Source organism: Anser anser (assembly GCF_964211835.1).
Source record: "Anser anser genome assembly, chromosome: 1".
NCBI classification, from domain to species: Eukaryota; Metazoa; Chordata; class Aves; order Anseriformes; family Anatidae; genus Anser; species Anser anser.
In genome coordinates this window covers 63,565,397-63,586,942 of record NC_139720.1, presented here as the reverse complement: position 1 = coordinate 63,586,942, position 21,546 = coordinate 63,565,397, and the positions used below count along the sequence as shown (strand labels likewise).

The 21,546-nt window shown below is 37.3% G+C and overlaps 1 protein-coding gene across 1 annotated transcript in view; it reads right to left on the bottom strand.

Moving 5' to 3' along the window:
* Positions 1 to 234: 234 nt before the first annotated feature.
* Positions 235 to 21,546, bottom strand: part of SYT10 (synaptotagmin 10) — a 55,124-nt gene continuing 33,812 nt past the window's right edge. The window contains exon 7 of the mRNA XM_083832826.1: positions 235 to 21,145. Within this exon, the coding sequence (XP_083688952.1) occupies positions 21,074 to 21,145 (72 nt within the window). The 3' untranslated portion in view covers positions 235 to 21,073. The remainder of the gene's footprint in view (positions 21,146 to 21,546) is intronic.

Here is a 21,546-nt window from a genome sequence, read left to right as displayed (position 1 = left end):
GTAGTAGGCAATATTTTGAGAAAGTAATATCTCTGTTTCCTTATCTGAACTAATGTGTTTTAGCAGAATAAAAGGACATTATATATACATATACACACATATATATACATACATGCATACTTCTGCCTCCTTTGTATTTTTTTTCTTTTGTGAAACTGTCATGTATTCCATGCAAAATATAAGTTCATCTAGAGAAATACTTTGTAGCCTATGTTATAAGTGAGACCATACAAATTTCTTGGTCTATCAGAAATATTTTATTAATTAAGTAAGCAGGCACAAGCAAAACAGCGCTGGGCGGCTGGGGAGTCTCCGCTCCACCACAGCACGCAACTTTCCCTTTTCAGTGTCGCCGTTTTATAGCATCCAAGTTTCGGTTTGTCAGGACTTGTTGGACCTTCTGAAGCTGCGCAGTTCGTTGTTGGGGGTCGTTGTTTTTCTTTCAATGATCATGCGTTGTGCTCGTGTTCAAGGGGGAGGGTAGTGAAGCGGGAAACAGTATTTCACAGAGTCTTTGTTTTACCAAGGATGTTTATCCAACACCCCCTCCCCACTATCTACTTGCTTAGTCTTCCCCCTTAACAAGGTCGTAAATTGCAAAACCTTATCTTCTCAGCAGATCCTCTGAATTCCTTTTAAAGACAATGAACAAACACCCGCTAATTTATCACAATCCCTCCTTTTTCTTTTTCTAACATATTTTGTTCATTGATGAATTTTTGAAGCACTTGTTTGCTCAATATTAAAGTTTCTGCGTCATCCTCCTCCTGTTCAAGAGATTCATATTTCGCACGCACAAGCATAAGGTGAGCTGCCTCTAATCGGTTTTTTTTTACAATCGCGATTATTCGATTGAATATACATGGTACAAAAGTTAGTGTTAATATGAGCAGCAACAAAGGTCCTGCTATAGTTGATAGCAGTGTAGTGAGCCAAAGTGAGTAATTAAACCAGGATTCATACCAATTCTGGTGGGCTTCATTTTCTATTTTTTGTTTTTCTAGCCCTTCTCTCAATTTAGTCATTGTATCCCTTACTACTCCAGTATGATCTGCATATACGCAACACTCCTCTCGTAGGGCTGCACACAATCCTCCTTGTTGTAGAAAAATCAGATCTAATCCCCTACGATTTTGTCGTACAGATTTCTCTAAAGCTGATATAGATTGCTCGATACGGGCCAAATCCTCATCTACAGCAATGCGTAGAGAGGTAAATTCTTGGCTTTGTTTTACCAGAGAGTTAATTTCAGTTCCGGCTCCTGCAGCCCCCAGAATCATCAGAGTGGCTAAAGTGACAGCCGTAATAGGCTCTCTCTTCCTTAAGTGTTTTTTTTTTTTGCCATAGCATGTTGGATGTACATATACTCCTCAGAATGGTAAAGAATCCTAGGTATAATTACTACCTGTACACAAAAATCATGAGACGAGTTGAACAATTTCAAAGATAAGCATGGAGTTACCCCCAGAGACGAACATACCCATCTGGTGTTATCTGCTGGTATTAACCATTTTTCTTTGTCTAATTGTGTAACATTTTCTGTAATATTGCATAGATGGAACTTCTCACCAGGGACCGTGCCTACGCACCTGCCATTCCCAGTTACTTCCGTTAACGTTATTCCTACATCCCTTCCCCAATTGCATTGTGGGGGATCGGTTTCGTTTGAACAGGTGGTTTCTCCCAGATCCCCAATGGCGTCGTAATATGAGGGCCTTATATCAAGACATAACCAGCAAGGTCTAGGCACGTCTGGATTTGGTTGATTCAACAACTGATAACTAGCATTCATGATTCTCCATATGTTATTCCCGGCCACCCCTTCATTTCTAATCCCATACTCCGGGTTTACTGATTTATTAGCAACCTCCAGTGGTTTAGGGCTATTAGGAGTTAGCATTCTAAAAGCTTGTGTAGGCTGAATCCTCAAAACACTCCCCGACAGTTTCTGATTTGGTCCCACCCGTTGGGGACTCTTAGTCTCTTCCTTCTTTATATAGATGATGCCTTCCCTATCAGTCCCCCAGCAGTAGTTATCTGCTGAACAACATGGTGATCTTCCCATCTAATCAGGCTCCATTTAAAAGGTTTGTGAGGGTGCGCAGACCCAGGAACAGTGTAAACAATCGTACCCATTACTATGTATCGCAAAAAAAATGGCTAGGGCCCATTTTCCAGAGTTCTTTACCTGGCCACGTAATTCCCCACCGTTTCACTCTCTGCCTCGCTTGTCAGTTCGGTTGCAGCGAACTACAAGGTGCAAGTTCTTCTTGGCAGCAGTAGTGTTCTTCAGGGGAGTTTCTCAGGTAACTGCGACCTTTTTCTGATCAAACAGGGTCCCCTTTCCTCCTTTTTTTTTTTTACGATACATAGACAGTTAGACCATACTTATCGAGTTCGTTTCAACGTGAGCTTTAAGTCATCAGGGCCTGTGACCGCTTCCCATTTGCTTTTCTGGATCGGTCCTTTCACGCGACTGGCATGCGTTCACCCCTTCTCAGCCGTCCGGATAGCCGTCTCTGTGATAAGTAAAACAACATAGGGGCCTCCCCACCGTGGTGTTAAAGACGTTTCTTTCCATGTCTTAATTAGAACCCTATCTCCAGGTTGTATCCTATGGATTGCTATATCTAGCCACCAAGCCTTTCGCTTGCAACTCCCTCCGTTGGTTCATAAGCTGTATTAAATAAGGTTTTAATTGGATATCCTGTACCTGGGGGTGATCAGATGGCATCTCTAAATCATAAGGCATACCATACAGCCTTTCAAAAGGTGAGATTCCGACATCGGCTCGGGGCTATGTCCGGATATTCAATAGTTCAAGCGGTAAACATTTCACCCAGGAGGTTTTAGTCTCTATCATAAGCTTTGTTAGTTGCTTTTAATTTCACCATTCATTCGTTCTACCTTTCCCGAACTCTGAGGATGCCAGGGAGTGTGATATTCCCATTTAATTCCCAGAGCCTTCATCGTGTCTCGGGATACCTTTGACACAAAGTGTGGGCCTCGATCAGAGTCAATTGCTTCTATTACCCCGTATCTGGGTATGATGCTTTCTAATAATATCTTTACCACGGTTTGAGCTGTGGCCCTTGCCGTAGGGAATGCTTCAACAAAGTTTGTGAGGTGGTCTACAATAACTAGTAAGTATCTATATCGCCCCGTTTTTGGAAGTTCAGTAAAATCTAATTGAATCTTTGCAAAAGGTCGATGTGCCAATTCTCGTCCTCCTCCCGGGACCCTTTTTCTCATGTGTTGAGCATTTACCCTCCGACAAGTTATGCAATCATTTACGATCCTCTTTGCTATATTATAAATCCCTATACACATATAATATGTGGCAAATTGATCCACCAACGCCTGAGTACCCCAGTGCGTCTGTTCATGAAATCTCCGTAGCACCCTCATAGCTACTGATTTTGGTAACACTTCCCGTCCATCAGGCAGTACCCATTTCCCTTTATCGGTTTTTTTTTTTTTTTTTTTTTTGAACCCCCATTTGTGTCATCTTGTCTTCTTCTGTATTAGTGAAACAGAGTAAGGGGAGGGGAATGGGTCCATTCGACCACAGGGAGTTAGTCGGCCCGCACTTGTAGCAGTTTTTATAAGGCGGGCTTTCTTCCTCTGAACAATTGCATTCAATCCCATCAACTCCCCATTCACTCCAGCAATCATAACATGGAAATTCCTTTAAGCCTTTCCCACAGTATTAAGTATTATATTAAGCATTATTATATATTATTATATTATTAATTATTATATTAATTATTATATATTAAGTATAAGTATTAAGTATTTCCCACAGTCTGGGCAATCTTCCCTCGTTCTTATAATTCTTATACTCATTAATGCTGCCCTTTTTGCCTCCTGATCTGCTAGATTATTACCCCTAACCTGAGGGGTGAGGCCTTTTTGATGCCCTTTTATATGTACTACAGCAATTTCTTTGGGCTCTCTGATAGCTTGTAAAACCTGGGTAATCAATTCCTGATGTATTAAACCCTTTCCTTGTGAATTGATGAGCCCCCTTTCTTTCCATATTTTACCAAATGTATGTACTACCCCATAAGCATATTTTGAATCTGTATATATTGTACCGCTTTTATTTTTCAACAATTTTAGGGCCTGCAATATGGCATATAGCTCGCAAGCTTGGGCAGACCGGCTAGGGCTCAAAGGTCCAGATTCCACTATCTCAAATGTTTTCTCGTTTACTAACGCGTATCCTGATTTTTGCTTTCCCTCGACTACTCTCGAGGAACCATCCACATATATCTGTTCACCGATGGGTAATTCCACCTCCTCTAGATCAGGTCTCAATTTCGTTTGCTCTTCTATATTTCGGAGGCAATCATGTCCTAAGGACTCATTTGGTTCCCCATAAAGAAATTGAGCAGGGTTCTGTAGGGAGGTTGTTCCTAAGGTTAATTTTGGAGAGGAAATCAAAATTCCTTCATATTTTAATAATCTGGCGTCAGTGATCCATTTCTCTGCCTTCTGTTGCAGTACCCCGCATATATTGTGTAGAGATATTACTTTGATTTCCCCCCCCAAAAGTGATCTTCTGTGCTTCTTCCACTAACAAGGCAGCAGCTACCACTACCTGCAAACAGTTTGGCCAACCCCGGCTAACTGGATCCAATAATTTAGACAAATAGGCCACAGGTTTTTGTTTTTTTTTTTTTTTTTTTTTTTTACTCCCTGCCCATTCTTGGGCCAGCACTCCGTATGCTGTGCCTTCTGCGCTGTTCACAAAAAAAAAAAACAAAACAGCCTCCTTAAATCTGGTAAGCTTAACACTGGGGGGGGCGTACTAGTTCCTCCTTTAACTTGTTCAGTCGTTCCTCATCTTCTTTTGTCCATTTGAGTAATCCATCCTTATTCAGCTTGTTATATAAAAATTTAACCTTTCCACTATAATCTTCTATCCATTGTCTACAGTATCCGGTCAACCCTAACAGTTGCCGTACCTGCTTTTTAGTTCGCGGGGATGCTAAAGCCAATATTCCACTGATTCTGCCTGGGTCTAACTTCTTAGTCCCATTACTTAACTGGTGACCCAGGTACTTTATCTCTTGCTCCACAATTTGTAATTTTGCCCCTCCTTTTTCTTTTAAAGGGTACAGAGGGTACAGATTAATTCGATTCTCTGAGCCAATCCAAAGGCTCGCATATTCGCTCTCCTCTAAACAAAAAGGTTCCTTTGCACTTACATAAATGTTTAAGGCTTGGCAAACCCAGTCTTCAAACGACCCGAATATGGGCCAATAATTTGCCTACCTCCCCAAACTTCAACACAATAATGAATCATTTTTACTTTATCCTTTCCCCGCCTAAAAGGGGAATCACTCCAATTCTTAATCATTAACCCCAGTGGACTATCTGGGGGAATAGGGGGTAACCTAGCACTAGGCATTACCCCACCCATGGGACCAGAAGGCTTACTCTTCTTCTGTCCCATCTTCCGGAGTGCCTTCACACACACACAGAGCCGCTTCCCCCTGGTCGTGGCCCAGTCCCTCGCGGGATGTGGGAACCGCACTACTGAGGGGTCCGCACTCACTTCGTCCGCAATTGGACGTCTCACACAGACGCACTCCGGGATCACCAACCCCAACCGAACGGATCACCGGCCTATACTTACCCACCCCGTGGGTCTTCGTTCGGTCTTCGTGCACAAAGATTGCTTGGGGTTACCGGGTTTATTTGCTTGTGCCTAATTTGGGGTTCGTCGGTGAAGGGCTCGAGCGGGATTTCCCGTTCCCGGGGCCGCCAGAATCGGCGGGGCGCCTCCCCTAGAGGGATTCCCAGTCAATCCGCCTTCATCCGAGTCACGGCACCAAATTTGTTATAAGTGAGACCATACAAATTTCTTGGTCTATCAGAAATATTTTATTAATTAAGTAAGCAGGCACAAGCAAAACAGCGCTGGGCGGCTGGGGAGTCTCCGCTCCACCACAGCACGCAACTTTCCCTTTTCAGTGTCGCCGTTTTATAGCATCCAAGTTTCGGTTTGTCAGGACTTGTTGGACCTTCTGAAGCTGCGCAGTTCGTTGTTGGGGGTCGTTGTTTTTCTTTCAATGATCATGCGTTGTGCTCGTGTTCAAGGGGGAGGGTAGTGAAGCGGGAAACAGTATTTCACAGAGTCTTTGTTTTACCAAGGATGTTTATCCAACACCCCCTCCCCACTATCTACTTGCTTAGTCTTCCCCCTTAACAAGGTCGTAAATTGCAAAACCTTATCTTCTCAGCAGATCCTCTGAATTCCTTTTAAAGACAATGAACAAACACCCGCTAATTTATCACAGCCTAGAAGACAGGAGATATTCAGTTTGGATCCCTGATTTTCGCTACATCATTCTTAAATGTTGTGGTAATAGCATGTATTGGCTGAGACAGGGTGCTCTTCTCTGTACGTAAGAATATTTAATAAGTTGTGAAATTACATCATGTCTATTTTTCAGTGGGTTATGGGGTTAGAACAGTGTGACCACCCACAAAAGCCATTCTCCTCTCCTGAAGTCAATAAGATGTAATTGTTTTAGTGTGTTTCAGAGGAAAGCTGGAAAGGCAGTCCATAGCCACCACAAGTTGTTAGAGTTTTCTCCAAACCTCATAGTGTCTGAAAACATATAGAAACTTGGAAAAATCGCAGTGCACCATGAGCTCTTCTACTTGCAGTAGCAGGTGCAGTCCTGCTCTGAAAAGTTGAGGGAGAGATGAAGCCTCCCACAGTGCAACATGACCTGAGCTTTGTGTGGCTCTATGAAAGGGCAAGAGATCTGTGCCTGCTAGAAGAACAGCCTTCCTCATGCAACTTGTGCTGAGAAGCCATGGAGAAGCCACAACACTGCTCTTGGGCACCTGCTTCTTTCTCCTTGAGGGAAGCAGAACTAATAGAAAGGTTGAACCTCTCAAGGGTTTCTCTGCCCTCCCATCTTCTCCACATTTCCTGACAAATCATCTCCTGATTTCCTCTTTGATTCTCCCACTATTTTAAACTGCATGTTCTCCAGCTCCTCAGTGGGTTAGTAAATTTGTTTATTGTAAGGAATGCAGAGACATTCAGGAATGATTTAAGTGCAAGGATTAGGAATTTAATAGGAAATTATGTTGCACAGACTACAATGAAATCTTGGAGAGCATGGTATTGCTTCTACTTCAATTGCAGCTAATTTTCCAAAACAAACTATACTACTCAGAACAATCAGAACCTATCCCTCTAATGAAAATGAGTACTCTATTACATTAAAGAGGAAATATTAAGATTAAAGGTAATATCAAACCAGAATGACATTACTTCTGCTAGATAAAGATAAGCAGTTCTTCAAAGAAAACTGAATCTTTCAATCACCAGTGTAAACCAAGTCCCTGAAGTGAAGTTGAAAACTGAATTGCATTGTATATCCTAAGCAGACATCTGACTAAGGATAGATTAATGTTCTGCCAGCAGATATCAGAAACAGGATTGGAACCTCAATTTTGTATATTTACTTTTACTTCAAAAGAATTACAAAAGCATACCAAAGTACAATTGCTTGTATGTTGAACTTGGGTACTATTTTTTCTTCAGAAAATATTCTCCAGGTTGGAAGATATACAACAATGGTGTTTTATCTCTGTTTTTATCAGATGGAATTAGGCATCTGGTAGAATGAAAAAACATCATATCCAGCTAAAATTTGACACTTGAAACTTAGGTTTCCTATTTTAAAAAGTATCCTCATGCTAAAAGCCAACAGAATATCAGACGTGCTTCAGGCTGTCAACCCTGGATCATCATTGCTTCATAACATGTTGTCATTAGCTTCAGTTGAACATAAGCATAAAATAAGCCCTATCCATATCTGTTTGTCTCCCTTGCATGGTAGTAAAGTTCTTGTCTGTTTGATCTAAGTGATTAGGCAATTAGGAACAAGGCAGCTGGAAATTAGACTTATGTCTCTTAAGTGAAATACTTCAATAACCTTAAATACTTTAATAATCTTAAATTGAAAAATTAACCTATTATTTAAAACATGCTCTAATGACTTTGAAGATTACAGTAAACAATATCATAGCAGGAAATGGAAGATAATGTGAAAAGCATTACACAAAGTACTAGTTAATGTAATGGAACTATTTGATTTAATTGGTCTTCGTTCAAATACGTTCTGTCTTCAGCCCTGAAAATGGGTGGCAAAAATGTCCCTTTCATGGTTCAGAATTTTAAAGTAATAACTTCATTAGAAGAAAACATTTTGTAATGATACTTGGGTATAGGAAGTGTTCTCAATGTGAGGTTAAAAGGTTATGAAGGCTGCTCTTCCTCTCTATGGAAATGAAAATGAAATAATTTTTCAGGTATAGCATTGATCTTAAGGCATCAAGAATATGGAAATATACCTTAGGAGCACAATGAATTCTGGTATGGAAGAGAGAGAGAAGAAATGGGAAGATGGTCTGCGCATCTATTTAGTTATAGCTCCAAATGTAAACCAGATAGCATTATTTTTTCCAGTATGGCTCAGTATTTTCTTGTAAATTAAAATGCAAAAAGCAACTCTAACCTACTGATTTCTGTTTTCTCTTGAACGGTTTGTTTTTGAAAAAAAACAAAAATGAGAATAGTTTTAATCACTTTATTTCTTTTTCAAAATACATATGAAACAATTAGAATAAAATTATTTCAATTGTGTTCTTTTTCTTTTCTTTCTTTATTTTTTAAATATAAAATTATCACAAACTGTACACTTCATAACATCTTTTGAGGTTTCATTGTTACATATTTTTTTTTCAGAACTGACAAATAAGTTCACGCTTTCTAGAGAATACATTGTAAAAATACTGAAATGTATTACAGCTTTTAAAGGCTAGTGCAAAAAAAACATTTTCTATCAGTAGTACAATTATATGCTCTCAAGATTCACAAATGGCCATTTAGCGCATACAAAAAGCCAGTTACACAAGTCCAAAAAGTTTTCTTTTTCTTTATAACGCAGAAGCCAAGGATATTGACTTGAACAATGGCTAAGTATCAAATCACAGACTTCATTTAAAAAGTCACGTCATGAACACGAAATAAAGGGTACTACTAAAACAGTCAGGTATTTAATATTAGGTCTTGGTCAGCCAACACCACATAGCAAGAACAGAAAAAATCTTAGAAGAACTCTGCAGTTCTTTGTAAGCTACATAGACCTGGCAACATTTCTGATCTAATCAAAAGATTATTTTAAAGGTAGGGAGTTCTGTTAGAGTTTGGGCCAGATGGGGCCTAATCCAAACCCCATATTGTTACAGCAAAGATACTAATTCTGATGGGCATTGTGTTGGGTGCTTTCTTTTTATATTTCAAAATATTTAGTGTTTCAATATTGAATATTTTTTTAACATTTCCTATGGCCAGGAACTCCAATTTAACTTCCTACCTTTTGAAGCATACACTCTGGAGAATGCCTTTTCCACAAATAAGCTTATACTAGAAAAACATAATGATCTCTGCTGAAGGAAAGATGTGGCTAATTTCTGTATTCTACTCTCTCTGCTTCATTTCTCACAAGTAGCCCACTGGAGCCAATTGGTTTAAATCCAAAGTGGACTACAAGCTCATGAGAAGAAAGGAGAGGCTTTTGGGGACTCCCCTTGCAGTGGTTCAAAGGGCATCCTCCTCGCATGCACAGGAGCCATTGCTGCAGGCCTGCTGTCTAAGGTGGTGAGGACTGGGCAGAGCCGGATAATAAGGAAATGCAATTTGACTTTGCCCTCTCCCATCCTGGCTGGTATAGCTATGCTGGCATGGAGGGTGTCGAGATGTGCTTTTAGAGTCTAAACTAAGACAAGCATCCTGTCTAGTCATGACTCCCTATGTTTGTCCATTCCTAGACAATGCAAAACCCCTGGGCAGGTGCTCAGGTCAGGGTGCATGCCCAAGCCATGGTGATTTCAATGGGACTCAACTAGCAGCTCACATTTTAAAAACATTGCAAATAGTTTGCTGAACAAAGGCCCTCTTTGTGATCTCTACCACAAAGGAGAGAAAGCACACAAGTCAGAAGTGTGTCACCAAATCAGTACGCCAACACTGGCTGCTTGTAGGGTTGAGAACTAGCCATATCCTGTCCTTACACGTGCATTTAAGTCGAATGTATCCTATTAAGTTTACTCATGGAAATACAGAAGAATAGGTAATGATTTAGACTCACACTTGGAAGAAAAATAAAAAAGAAACAACATGAAATATATATCTATACTTTCTCCTTTTCTTGAGAAATATTTTTCTATTTATTTAACAAAAGTAAATTTTGCTTAATATCTTTTTTCCATAGAAATATAGACTGAAAAGAATTCCTATATCTGCAACAGGACTATCTAAATATTATATATTAAAGATTTCTACCTATACAGACACCCTCTGAGCTTCAATAGCAAGATGGCATTACGTGGAAAACTGTAGGCCACTATTAAAAAGGAAAAATCCAGTAAAAATACACCTGACCTCTATGCCTGACTACAGAGACTAGACATTTTTATTTACCAAATCAGGCAGCTGAGGCTCATATTTCTTACCAGTATTAGTAAAATCAGCATTTGCAACAGTAGTTCATACCCTAGGGACACACTGAATACTTTTAGCATAATCTGAATTGTCACCAAGCTGCAAACATCCATGGTGGATATAAGAGAATTCATTCTGCTTGTCTTGAGACTCCTAACTCAGTTCACTTCATAAGTTGCTATCATACAAAATCACATACAACCTAATGCAAAGCCAGCTGAAATCAATAGCAGTGTTTCTGCTTGATTTCAACAGTGGACTGGTCACGTACATAATGCTGTGTTTCAAAATGAATTAACATATTTAAAAGACCTACAGAATAATTTTGTTGGGCTAATTTAATGGTCTATTGCCATGATATTAAAAAAAAAATTAATTAACACAAAACCAATTGCCATAGAAAATAGCAAGTGATAGACCTAAATGAAAGCTTGATTTGGAAGCATAGTACACTTGTACCTTGGAAATATAATGGTAATTAATAGATTTTGGTAAGCTTTCTTTATTAATGCAAAATATACAAATGTGTGTTGTTGAAATTATGCATTAAGAGGCTGAAATGAATCACCTTTTTGTGCTATATTATTTCAACAAATATTAAAGCTACAGTAGATACATTTAACAATTTGTGGTTTTCTTGAGAGACACCCAAAAAAGGGGTGAAGTATTCTAATTCTATTTAAAAAAAAAAGGGCGAAAAAATCTCAGAATAAGCAAAATGTCTTTTTATCAGCATCTTTATATTTTACTGCCACAAGTATTTTTTGCTAAAAGGCTTTAATTTTTATTTCATTTTACTTTATTTTTTTGCATCAATATTATTTTCAGTGCATGAGTAGATTGGTACTTAAGTACCACTTTTTGCTCTGCTAAAGATTAAATTATGAAGTCTTAGGAAAAGGTTTAACAACAGTACAAAAAAAAAGGCAATATATATATATTTATATATATATATAATGCCTTGAAATTCCTTAATTTGAATGAAATCTCTTTTCTCAGCATGGATTTCTCATTATCAAGCCCTCTTTAGGTAGGACTGCTCATTCATTTAGGTAGGACTGCTCATTCATTTCATGGGTTGCCCTGTTTCTGGAGGGCACGCAGAATCAGATCCAAGATTTTAGAGGTTAATCCTCAGAGCTTCTCTGAAACCTAACCGTGACCTACAATTTTCTGTGTGCTACTGGCAAGTAGCTAAAGTGCAATAGTGCCAGGCTACCTTTCAGAATAATACAGAAAAGGTCTAACTGTGCAGATTCAGTTGCTGGCTACGATAAAGCTATACTTTATAGTCAGTGATTTTGATTCTCTGGCCCAAATTTACCTTGGTAATTGGTAAAGAATGGTTTGGTGGACTGCAAAGTGAAAGGGTTGTAGGTTTAACTAAACAAATTAAATTCTTGTCCTTCAGGGATAATTAAGATCACTAAACACACTGAAGGAAAGTTGAAAGGAATAAATGCAACATAGTATAAAGTGCCCTTTGGAGAGTCTAACAAATTTCCTTTTTTCATTTTCTGGGGTAGCCAAATCTCCATTCACATAAAGAAGAAAGACACACCCATCCACACATACCCTTTTGCCAAGAACAATTACAATTGGCAATTCTATGTTTTGTTTAGCTATGCAGTCCTTTCCTTCATAACTGTTATTATGCAATTAAGCCTCAGGAAAACATGGTGAGGGAGGTAATGGTCATGTATTGATCACAATGATTTTCAGTAAGAGGCAGCCACTCCCAGGGTAAAGCAATCTAGTACACCCAGTACTGTGTAACAATTTAGGACAAAGGAATAAGAATTCATTATTCAGCTGAACCTGCATGAGTAGAAAAAACAGGAGGAGACAGGATTTATCTGGAACATCGGTTCGAGCACCCTATTCATACACAAAGAGCTGTGGTATATTGACTGAGAAATACACCATAATTATGACTTCAGTTTTGTGAGTCATTGAGGAATTAGCACCTGCAACAGCCTAGTGACTCTTCCACCATTGTGTGACATTAGTCTAGCAGCATTTTTAAAGGTGTTGCCTGTTGGTTTTTAATTCAATTACTGATTGTCTGAAGCTTTGAAAATGTGAAGAGGTGGCATTATATAAAAAAGATTTTTCACCTATCAGAAACTTTCCAGTTTATTCCAGATGCCAAGAAAAAGGAGGCCATTGCAGCACCCAGAAAGGAATGTGTCTGAGTGCATCTTGGTGATGTTTCTTTTTAGCCTCAATTATGCTGCAAGAGATGGACCAGAAGAGGAGGATGTGCCTTGTGCAACTACCAGCAACCTTTGCACTGTGGCTCCTCTGGGATCAGGATCTGTGGGGTGGAGGACTATATTTTAAGAATAGATCCAGAGTCCACAACATTGCTCCCATTGTAAACTTGCAAACAGCTGTGTAAAACACAAGGTAAGGGAATTACATCAAAAATCTCCCCCCCCCTCTCTCTCTCTCTCTTTTTTTTTTTTTTTCTGCAAGTGTTTGCTACATATACATTTTTTACTATGGAAAATGCTCTCAATTCACAGACTTTTGGTATTATCTACTTTTTTTTTTAATCTTTTTTTTTTTTCTAGAAAGCTCTTTACATGCTTAATAGGTTTTTCTCCCTCCTCTCCTCTCTTGTGTTCATGAGTCAGATGTCACACAAGATTTAAATATCTTCTTGTTCATTACTCTTCACTTCTAATGCAATCATCAGTCTCAACTCACAGCATATTAAACAAAACCCCTTCTCTCTCTCTTCTTGGAGACTGTATTTATATAAGCATATCTGTTTCACAAAACCTGCTAATAGCCCACAATCTCTCCTTCCCTGAAATTTATCTGCAAACTGTCCCAAAATGCAGGTTCCTTTTTGGTGACAGTCATGTTATGTGCCTAAAATGTCCGTTTGTTATGTTGACAAGCATTTTTTAGAATATCTCTGATACTAGGGACTATGCAGGGATTATGCAGGTATTACACAAGTAGGAAGTCTGCACCTACAGAAAAAGACTGTTTAAGAATGGGAAGCACAGCCTTTCCTTTTAACTCTGAGAGGTCTCAAACTATCTGGTCTTAAATCCATACAATTATTTTACATCTTTTTTATTATTTTTTATTATTATTTTTTATATGTGGATGCATGGACAGATTTCTTTTACTTCAAGGGTTTGAATGTCTTAGGTATGCAAAAGTCCCAAACTATTTTTAAAAAGTAATCTCTCCAAAACATGCTTGTATTTTGAAGGACAGTAAAATGCTGTATAAAGGTTAGGTGGCTGTCATGAAAACATGTTGGTGTCACTCTATTGATATGCCCTGTGTAATAAATGAGTGGGAAAGTTCTCTATAAGCTCTGAAGATGTCATGAAATGGATGTACCCCTATTTTTACCTTGGTCTGCTTTCAGATCTCCTTTCCTGTCAGGCTTCCTGACTTCACCACTTCAGGGGAGAGGCAGGATTTCACAATTCTCACAATTATTCTGGGCTCTGGGACACTGTCTCTATAGTAACTGTGCTAACCTGGACAGTCTGAATGGATTTCCAACTTTTCTTTTAGGGAGGCTGTGAATACTCCACTTAATTAAATATAGAATGTTATTTAAATATTTAAGCTTAAATATGTAAGCTTTAATATTTCAAAGAAATGGATTTGAAAATAAAGTCTAAATATGCACATCTGCTCTGTTAAAGCTTTCCTATCCATTAATGGGAGTCTAATGCAGCCTAATTTCTTCGTAAAATTTAGCAATGCTTTGCATCTTAGCCTGCTTAGACATAAATCTTGCCTGTTCTGAAACAGATCTCCTGATCTTTCATATCTATATTTTTTTCCTTTGCCTGCTTGGACTGTCACCATTTTAGGTGAGATGCATTTTTCAGCCTGGCTGGGGCATCGATAAAATCTCCTGGTCCACCAGGACAGATATTAACATTTTGAAAATCTCACGTTCTTCTAAGAGGCACGCCACTGACAAGCATTCTCTGCGTATTATTTTTTCCCTGAATCTTATCTGTTGAACTCCCCTAATTTGAGACCAATAGACAAGTCAACATATTGTATTCATAAATTATTACAGAGAAGATCCACTTTCATCACAACAGCTATCTGACTTCCTACTGATCCAGCTTTCAGAACACAGTAATGAATTATATATTAGAGAGTCTTTATGTCTTTCCCACTAGATAGTGCTTTGGTATTGTGATAATCTATTTAGCCTGCATTTACATTCATTAATTTTATTTTTCCAGGGTTGATAGTGAGGCTCTTCAACAGTGCTAAAACAGTTCACCACCACAAACTCAGCACTATAGAGCACTCATGAAAATGCTCTCTTGGATCAGTAAGGCACCAAATTTTGTCCTTATTATCAACAAAGTGGATAGTCCTTATGATGGTACAGCCTGAATTGATTTTTTTCTGTTTTGCAAATTTAACATGCTTTGTGGTCTTTCATAAGACTGAGTTCCATGTAATGTAAGAGTCATGGTCTATAATGGAGTGTAAAAATCTTACTTAGAAATACCAGTGGCATTCTCTTCTTTGAGTCAATAAAGACTCAAAGAGGTTTCCCAGCAACAGCAACACTGTAGAGGTGCTATCAGATAAAATATAAAATCACAGTCCTGAGCACTTACTATCATCAAGCATCCCCTAGCACTTAGCACAAAATTGAAGGTGTTAGTTTCATTTTCTGGCCAGATTCCCCTGTGATATTTAAATCCCACATGCAGCTTCATCTTTTCTTAGGGCTCCAGCTCCTGGTTTGTTGTGTGCTGTTACAAAACTGCTTATTTCCAGCCAGGACTAAGGAAAAGGGGAATTGTGTATGAGGCATTAATTCATTTGGGTGAGTAAACAAAAGACAGTTTTGAAGTTAAAATATTATTTACCTTGGACATAGCAAATGACTCTGATAAGCACCTCAATTAATTCCTACACTTAATGCTAACTTTTCTACAGGTACCTCCCTCTTTCCTCCTGCTTTATAGTACATAACGAAAGCATAAGTGATATAAATATTGAGATGACCATCAGTTTTGAAGGGAAGCTTTTCATTTGAGAGCATTTGTAGTTGAACTGATTGGTGTGCATCTGCTGCTACATTTTCCTATGTCTTTCTCAGCTCTGCAGTCTGCTCTCTGGCACAATCTGTTTTCTGACACCAGAGAGCTCGGTTTAGACTGACAAGCCTCAGAAGACAAGTGAAAGTGAATTTTGAGCAAAGGCTTAAACTGAGTCTCAGCGGTGCTGTGAATGAGAGAGAACATTTTCCATCAAAACTTGCATTAATATTCCTGTCATATATATTGTATGTTATCTGTATTTTGGATGGTCTGACATATTATATGAGCTTTGCCTAAAAGTTACCTCACTTAGATCATATTTTAACACCTACAGATTTTTAATATTTCTAGAAATAGAGTCATATGAACTTCTTAGGTCAAAGAACTATATCTCAGCACAGATTTGTCCAGTATTTTTCATGAATTGAAACCTATTCTGATAACGTGTGGGTGTTTTGTTTTGACAGAAGTGTTAAAAAATAATGATTATACATTTTGCAAGTGCAAATACTTGTATGTGCAAATCTAAGCTTTTGCATTCTCTATTAAAAACATCTTCAAATTTTGCAGGCACATTTATGGATCTCTGAAAAAAAATATTTTGAGCAGGAGAAGAATTCTATTACGGAGTTCTAAAATAGTTACTCACTAAAATAGTTACTTTAAAATTTTTACACATTTAAAAATATAGTCAACTGATTTCAGAAACTGATGTATAAAGCTTTTAAGATCATTAATCAAATTAATTGATAGTGTGACAAAAAGTTAATATGTATAAAAGTTTATTGGATATAATCACTTAATTTATTAAAAAATATAGCAAAAATAATATGGGAACCAAAGAATCATGCATGTGCTGTGCGTGTTAAAAACTTTCAAAAGGATTAAATAGAAGCCAATAAAAAAAGCTGAAAATTAGGAGAAATGGTTAGATTGAATAAGTGGTTTTTGGAAACTTAGTTTTCTTAATATTGCTCCGAAACTGTATCTATAGAAAGAAGATAGGAAGTAATTGCTTTTTATCTTTGGAAAAAAAGAAACAAAAACAAAAACAAAAACAAACAAAAAAACAATGAAAACATTTCATGCTTGCTCAAAATTTTCTTCAAAAATATTGAATAAAGTTGTGATTCATTAAGAAAAAAATATTATTGTAAAAATATGAAGTCAAAACATTTCCATATATTGAAAAAGAAATGTTGCAGGGGAAATTTTGTCCTAATCCTCTAGTTTTATCTTATTGATTCTGGACACTTTCTTTGTCCTTGGACAATATACATATCCCTGAGACACATATATTGCCCTCAGTGCTTGCTGGAAGCCAAAAACCAGACAGTATCATTGATTCCATAAACTTCCAGGTATCGTAAGGGACGGTGGAACATGGAAGTTACTTCCCTGACAGTTCTTCATAGAATGAAAATGAGAGATTTAGCTATCCTACACCTCACAGGTTTCATATTACTGCATTTTAAGGCAGAAGTCATCTTTTAGCAGCACAGACAAAAATAAAGGTCAAGTCTCTGCTGCTTGAACAGAAACCCAATATAAAAAAAGACGGTGGGAAAAGTGATAGTCACTTGCTGAGAGAGTGAGGGGAAGGCCCATATCATCAGATGGATACAATACAGTCATACAAAGTTGAGTTCATAGAGTACAATATATGACCTACACCTTACTGAATATCTGCTAACCTATGCTGCTGTCTGCAGTATCACTGGAATCCTAAATCTACCTGTGTTTTAGGGTCCTACTTAATATTTTGCATAGACCTAATAACAATTTTATGGTTGCTCAGAGCAAATCTAATGGTCCCTGAAAACTTATTTAATGTGAGGAAGGGAAGCAGTTGTTTGAAAACAATATTTACCCCAAAGACTAGAATGGCTCATTAGATACATTTGTATGTGGGCTTTTTTCACTTTACAGTGCATTATTGAAAATAAATGTAAAATTTAACAGCTCCCCTGAAACCACTTAATCCATCATGTACTTTCGCTGTACAGATCTGTGGTTTACTGTTGTGAAAGTACAAAAAAGCTCTGCAGTGCAAAATACAATTCTTATTAAGTACAGTTACTGTTTCCAGCAAAACATTTCAATAAAAATAATTCAGGCTTGTGAGTTAGCCTCAGGAATGTGAGTTTTTCAAACTCTTGTAAAACTGCTACAATATATTTTACACCGTTTTCCAAATTTGATTTCTCTCAAATTAGGCTAATGTTTGTGATATGACAGAAATGTGGATAAACAACAAATAAATATTCAGTATGGAAGCAGGAAATTTACAACTATTTGCAAATTAAAACATTTTACATATCTTAATAAAGAGATTCATAAAGCAACATATTAATTGACAAACTGTGCTAAGTTTTTACTTGAAGTTACTTCTATGAGTCCACTCATAGAGTAATGTGTGAACCAGGCTCTAAAGCCAACGGACAGGTTATTCTAAATATATACCCTATCTTATGAGATAGTGAAGCAAAAATGAAAAATTATAATCTTCTGCATTAATTCTATTAATCTCTGAAAAGGGATTAATAAGAATCAACCAGGGGATAATTTTTGAAATTAGATGTCCTGATAATTTTGCAGCCTGATTTTTCATATATGCAGAAAACCGATAAATCAAGTTTAGACACAGAAGTCATTCACTATTAACAATACAAAACAAAACCAAAACCAAACAAACAAAGAAAAAAAGAAAGAAAAACCAACCACCAACCCCTCCCCCCCCCCCCAAACAGAAACAAAACCAACATAACAACAACAACAAAATCAACAACAGGGCACATAGTGAGCTATTATTCCTTTGGCGTCTGTCAACAATTTAAATTTAAGGAAATGACAGTTGAAATATCATCATATGATGAAACGTACTCACAGAGGACAATGAAAAAGTCAAAAAGATGTTGCTCATTGCTGAACACTTATGCTACATTTGATTGTGAAATTGTTAACTTTTTGGATATTAGGTGCAAAAAAGTGCAAAGAATATTTAGTCAACTGTTACAGTACCACATTACAAAAAGTATTTTCTAGGCCACAAAGGCCACTGCTGATGTAATTTATATTAAGATACATGTATACACAAAATAGTTTTTCTATATCAACATATATATTTATGTACGTATAAGAACCTTGCAAAATCACTGTGAGAATGATCTAGGCCACAAAATCTCATGAAGATGATGATAGGAGAAAAAAATAACAACAAAACAGAAAGGAGATCTTGTTCTCCTATTTAAAATATTAGTCACCTGGAGCAAATGGAGGAATGAATTCTGCAAGGTTGCTCTGTAGTTATGGTGATGAAAATACAATCTTAATCAGGGAGGATCAGTATTCAGCATTACCAACCGTCTCTGGGAAATCTATTTCTGTCTAGAAACCATGAAAAGCAACCTGGGACAGACATTCAAAAACTTGGGTTGGAGCCTTTTTTTGTTATTATCATTAATATGTAAAGAATGCCTGAAAGCTTTATTTGTTTATTAGTTTGTTTTGCTTTCTGTATGTGCACAAAATTGTTTTACATGACTCCTCTTTTTTTTTTTTTTTTTTTTTTTTTCCTTAGAAACACCTGGAATGTAAAGACCAGCCTTCCCAGCTTTCCCAGAGCTGTCAAGACACTTTGGAGTACAACTGACTCTCTTAAGGATTAGTTACAGGAGGAGCTGGATCTTTATTAATGTTTTCTGTGTCAACCAGGTCAAACTAACCAACCCCAAAGTGTTCTTTAGAAGTCTGTCTAAGACCTCCTTTCCATTCAAAGCTAGATTAATTCCCACATTTTTTTCCATTATTGTAAAATAATCTATTTTTCTCATGTATGACTCCTCTGTAACATTTTGGAAAATACTATCTTCACATGTTTCTTTATATGTTATAAAGATACAAAAAGAGCCACCAACCCAATTTTTTCTAGTTGCACTTCAGCTTTCAAAATCTCAGGCCCAATCATTCAGTCTTTTCTGTGCTCTTCATAGAAAAAAAAAAAAGAAAGGAAGAAAAAATATCTGATTGAGATAATCTGTAATAGGAAGAGTTAAATCCAGAAAATAATATGCACTTCTCTTCCATTTTTTAAATTATCTTACTTCAGGCAATATATATATATATATATATATTTTTTTGTATTTGCTTTCACTCTGTGTTCTAATGAATAAGTTTACTAGTTTATAAAATTATTACATTTCTTTTTTTTTCTTTTTTTTTTCCCCATATATATTGACACAAAACATATTTCAAATTCATATTAGACATCTAATTTGAGGCATCCAGCCAGGGACCAGAAACTATCCCACATGAACTATGTACTCAGTCAAAATAACTTCAAACAAAACTAACACTGTCATACTAAGTCAAGAATCAGAAAAATGTTTTGTGTAACTGAAAATTTTGTTCACGTTTTTGAATACTAAAATTCATTAAATAAATTCTTCTATTTCAGAGCATTCTCTTATCTACGGTTTGGCCTGAATAAAGACTGAAAAAGGACTGCATGATGCCCACAGCAAACAGGCTTTACTGAAGGGGCTAGATGCACCTCATAAGGAGACACCTACTACATCTCTGTGGAGCTATATCAACCTCTACATAGCTTCTTGTAGACACATTTGCTGTCCACAGTGATACGTTCAGATGTGTAGTTCAGTACCATGCAGACATCTGAGCTAGCTCTTCATCAACCAGTGGGTAGCTGAAACAAAATAGCTGCCAAGCACAGCTGCTTGTCCGGGTGCACATGCCTAGTGGTTATGACAGACAGGTTAATGATTTCCTGTAGGTGCAGTGGGTATCCTAATTGCTGGAAAGTTATAACTGCATAGATACACTTGTGGGACCTCTTCCTTAAAGGCTGAACTAAAACCCAGTGAAGCCAGTAGGGTCCTACTCAGCAAACTTGGCTTCAGTGTGTTATTGATCAGCCCTTTCTCCCTGCATAAGGAATGAACTAGTTTTCCATACAGTAAAAAGGTGACAATAGTTTTTTGTTGATATTATTTTCTCTTTTTCATGCAATATTCAGCTTGAAGTGTTTAGAATTCATACAGGATTTAGTGCAACTTAGAGATTTAATACAATAGCCATATATGACTATTTGCTCATCCTCAAAAGAATTATGCATTATGATATGCTGTGGTTTTGAATTGCTTAAGGGATTTTTTTTTCTGATTTCTTTGTCTATGCAAAGATACAGATCATATAAAAACAACACTTGGATATGACACTGGATATATGCCAGAGAGAAAACAGGTGAATGAATTTTTATGAAGAAAGATTATATTCAGCTCAAGTCAATTTCATTCATAAGATAAGAAATTATTATAAACTGTAATATGACAGAATAGGAAAAATGTGTTTTAATACAAAAATATGGATACAGTTCGTCTGCAGAAGCCAAACCTTCTGTACATGTAGATGTGAGCTACATAGGAGCATTGGACATTGAACATGATGAATCCACTCTTGTTCCCTAGGGTGTAAGCGGTGGTTTTGGTGATGAACAAGATCCCTGGCTATCAAAACTGGTTGCTCGGCCAGGTAACTGCAAGAAAAATGTTAATTTTACAGATGTCATTAATATGGCCATGACTCACACTCAGATTCAGATGAGAGAATCCCTCAAAGAAGAACCTGAGTCACAACCAGACCCTTTCTGGATCAAACTCTTAATCAGAACTGATAATGGAAAGAAAATTCCTAAAGTGACCTCATAAAAATCTCTGACTCTTTCCACAGGAGTGGGTTTCACCATCCAGGGGTGATACCTCCTTCCTCAAACCTAAGTAATTCAGAGAAAGCAAGGAACCTATCAAAAGAGGCTTCAGTTTTGCACAGATCTTTTTCAGATGTTCTACTGAGGCCTTGTTGTTGGTTGTTTTTGTTTGTTTGTTTGTTTGCTTCTATCTGTTAGTGGAGATGCTGTGCAGCCATGTGCTACACGAT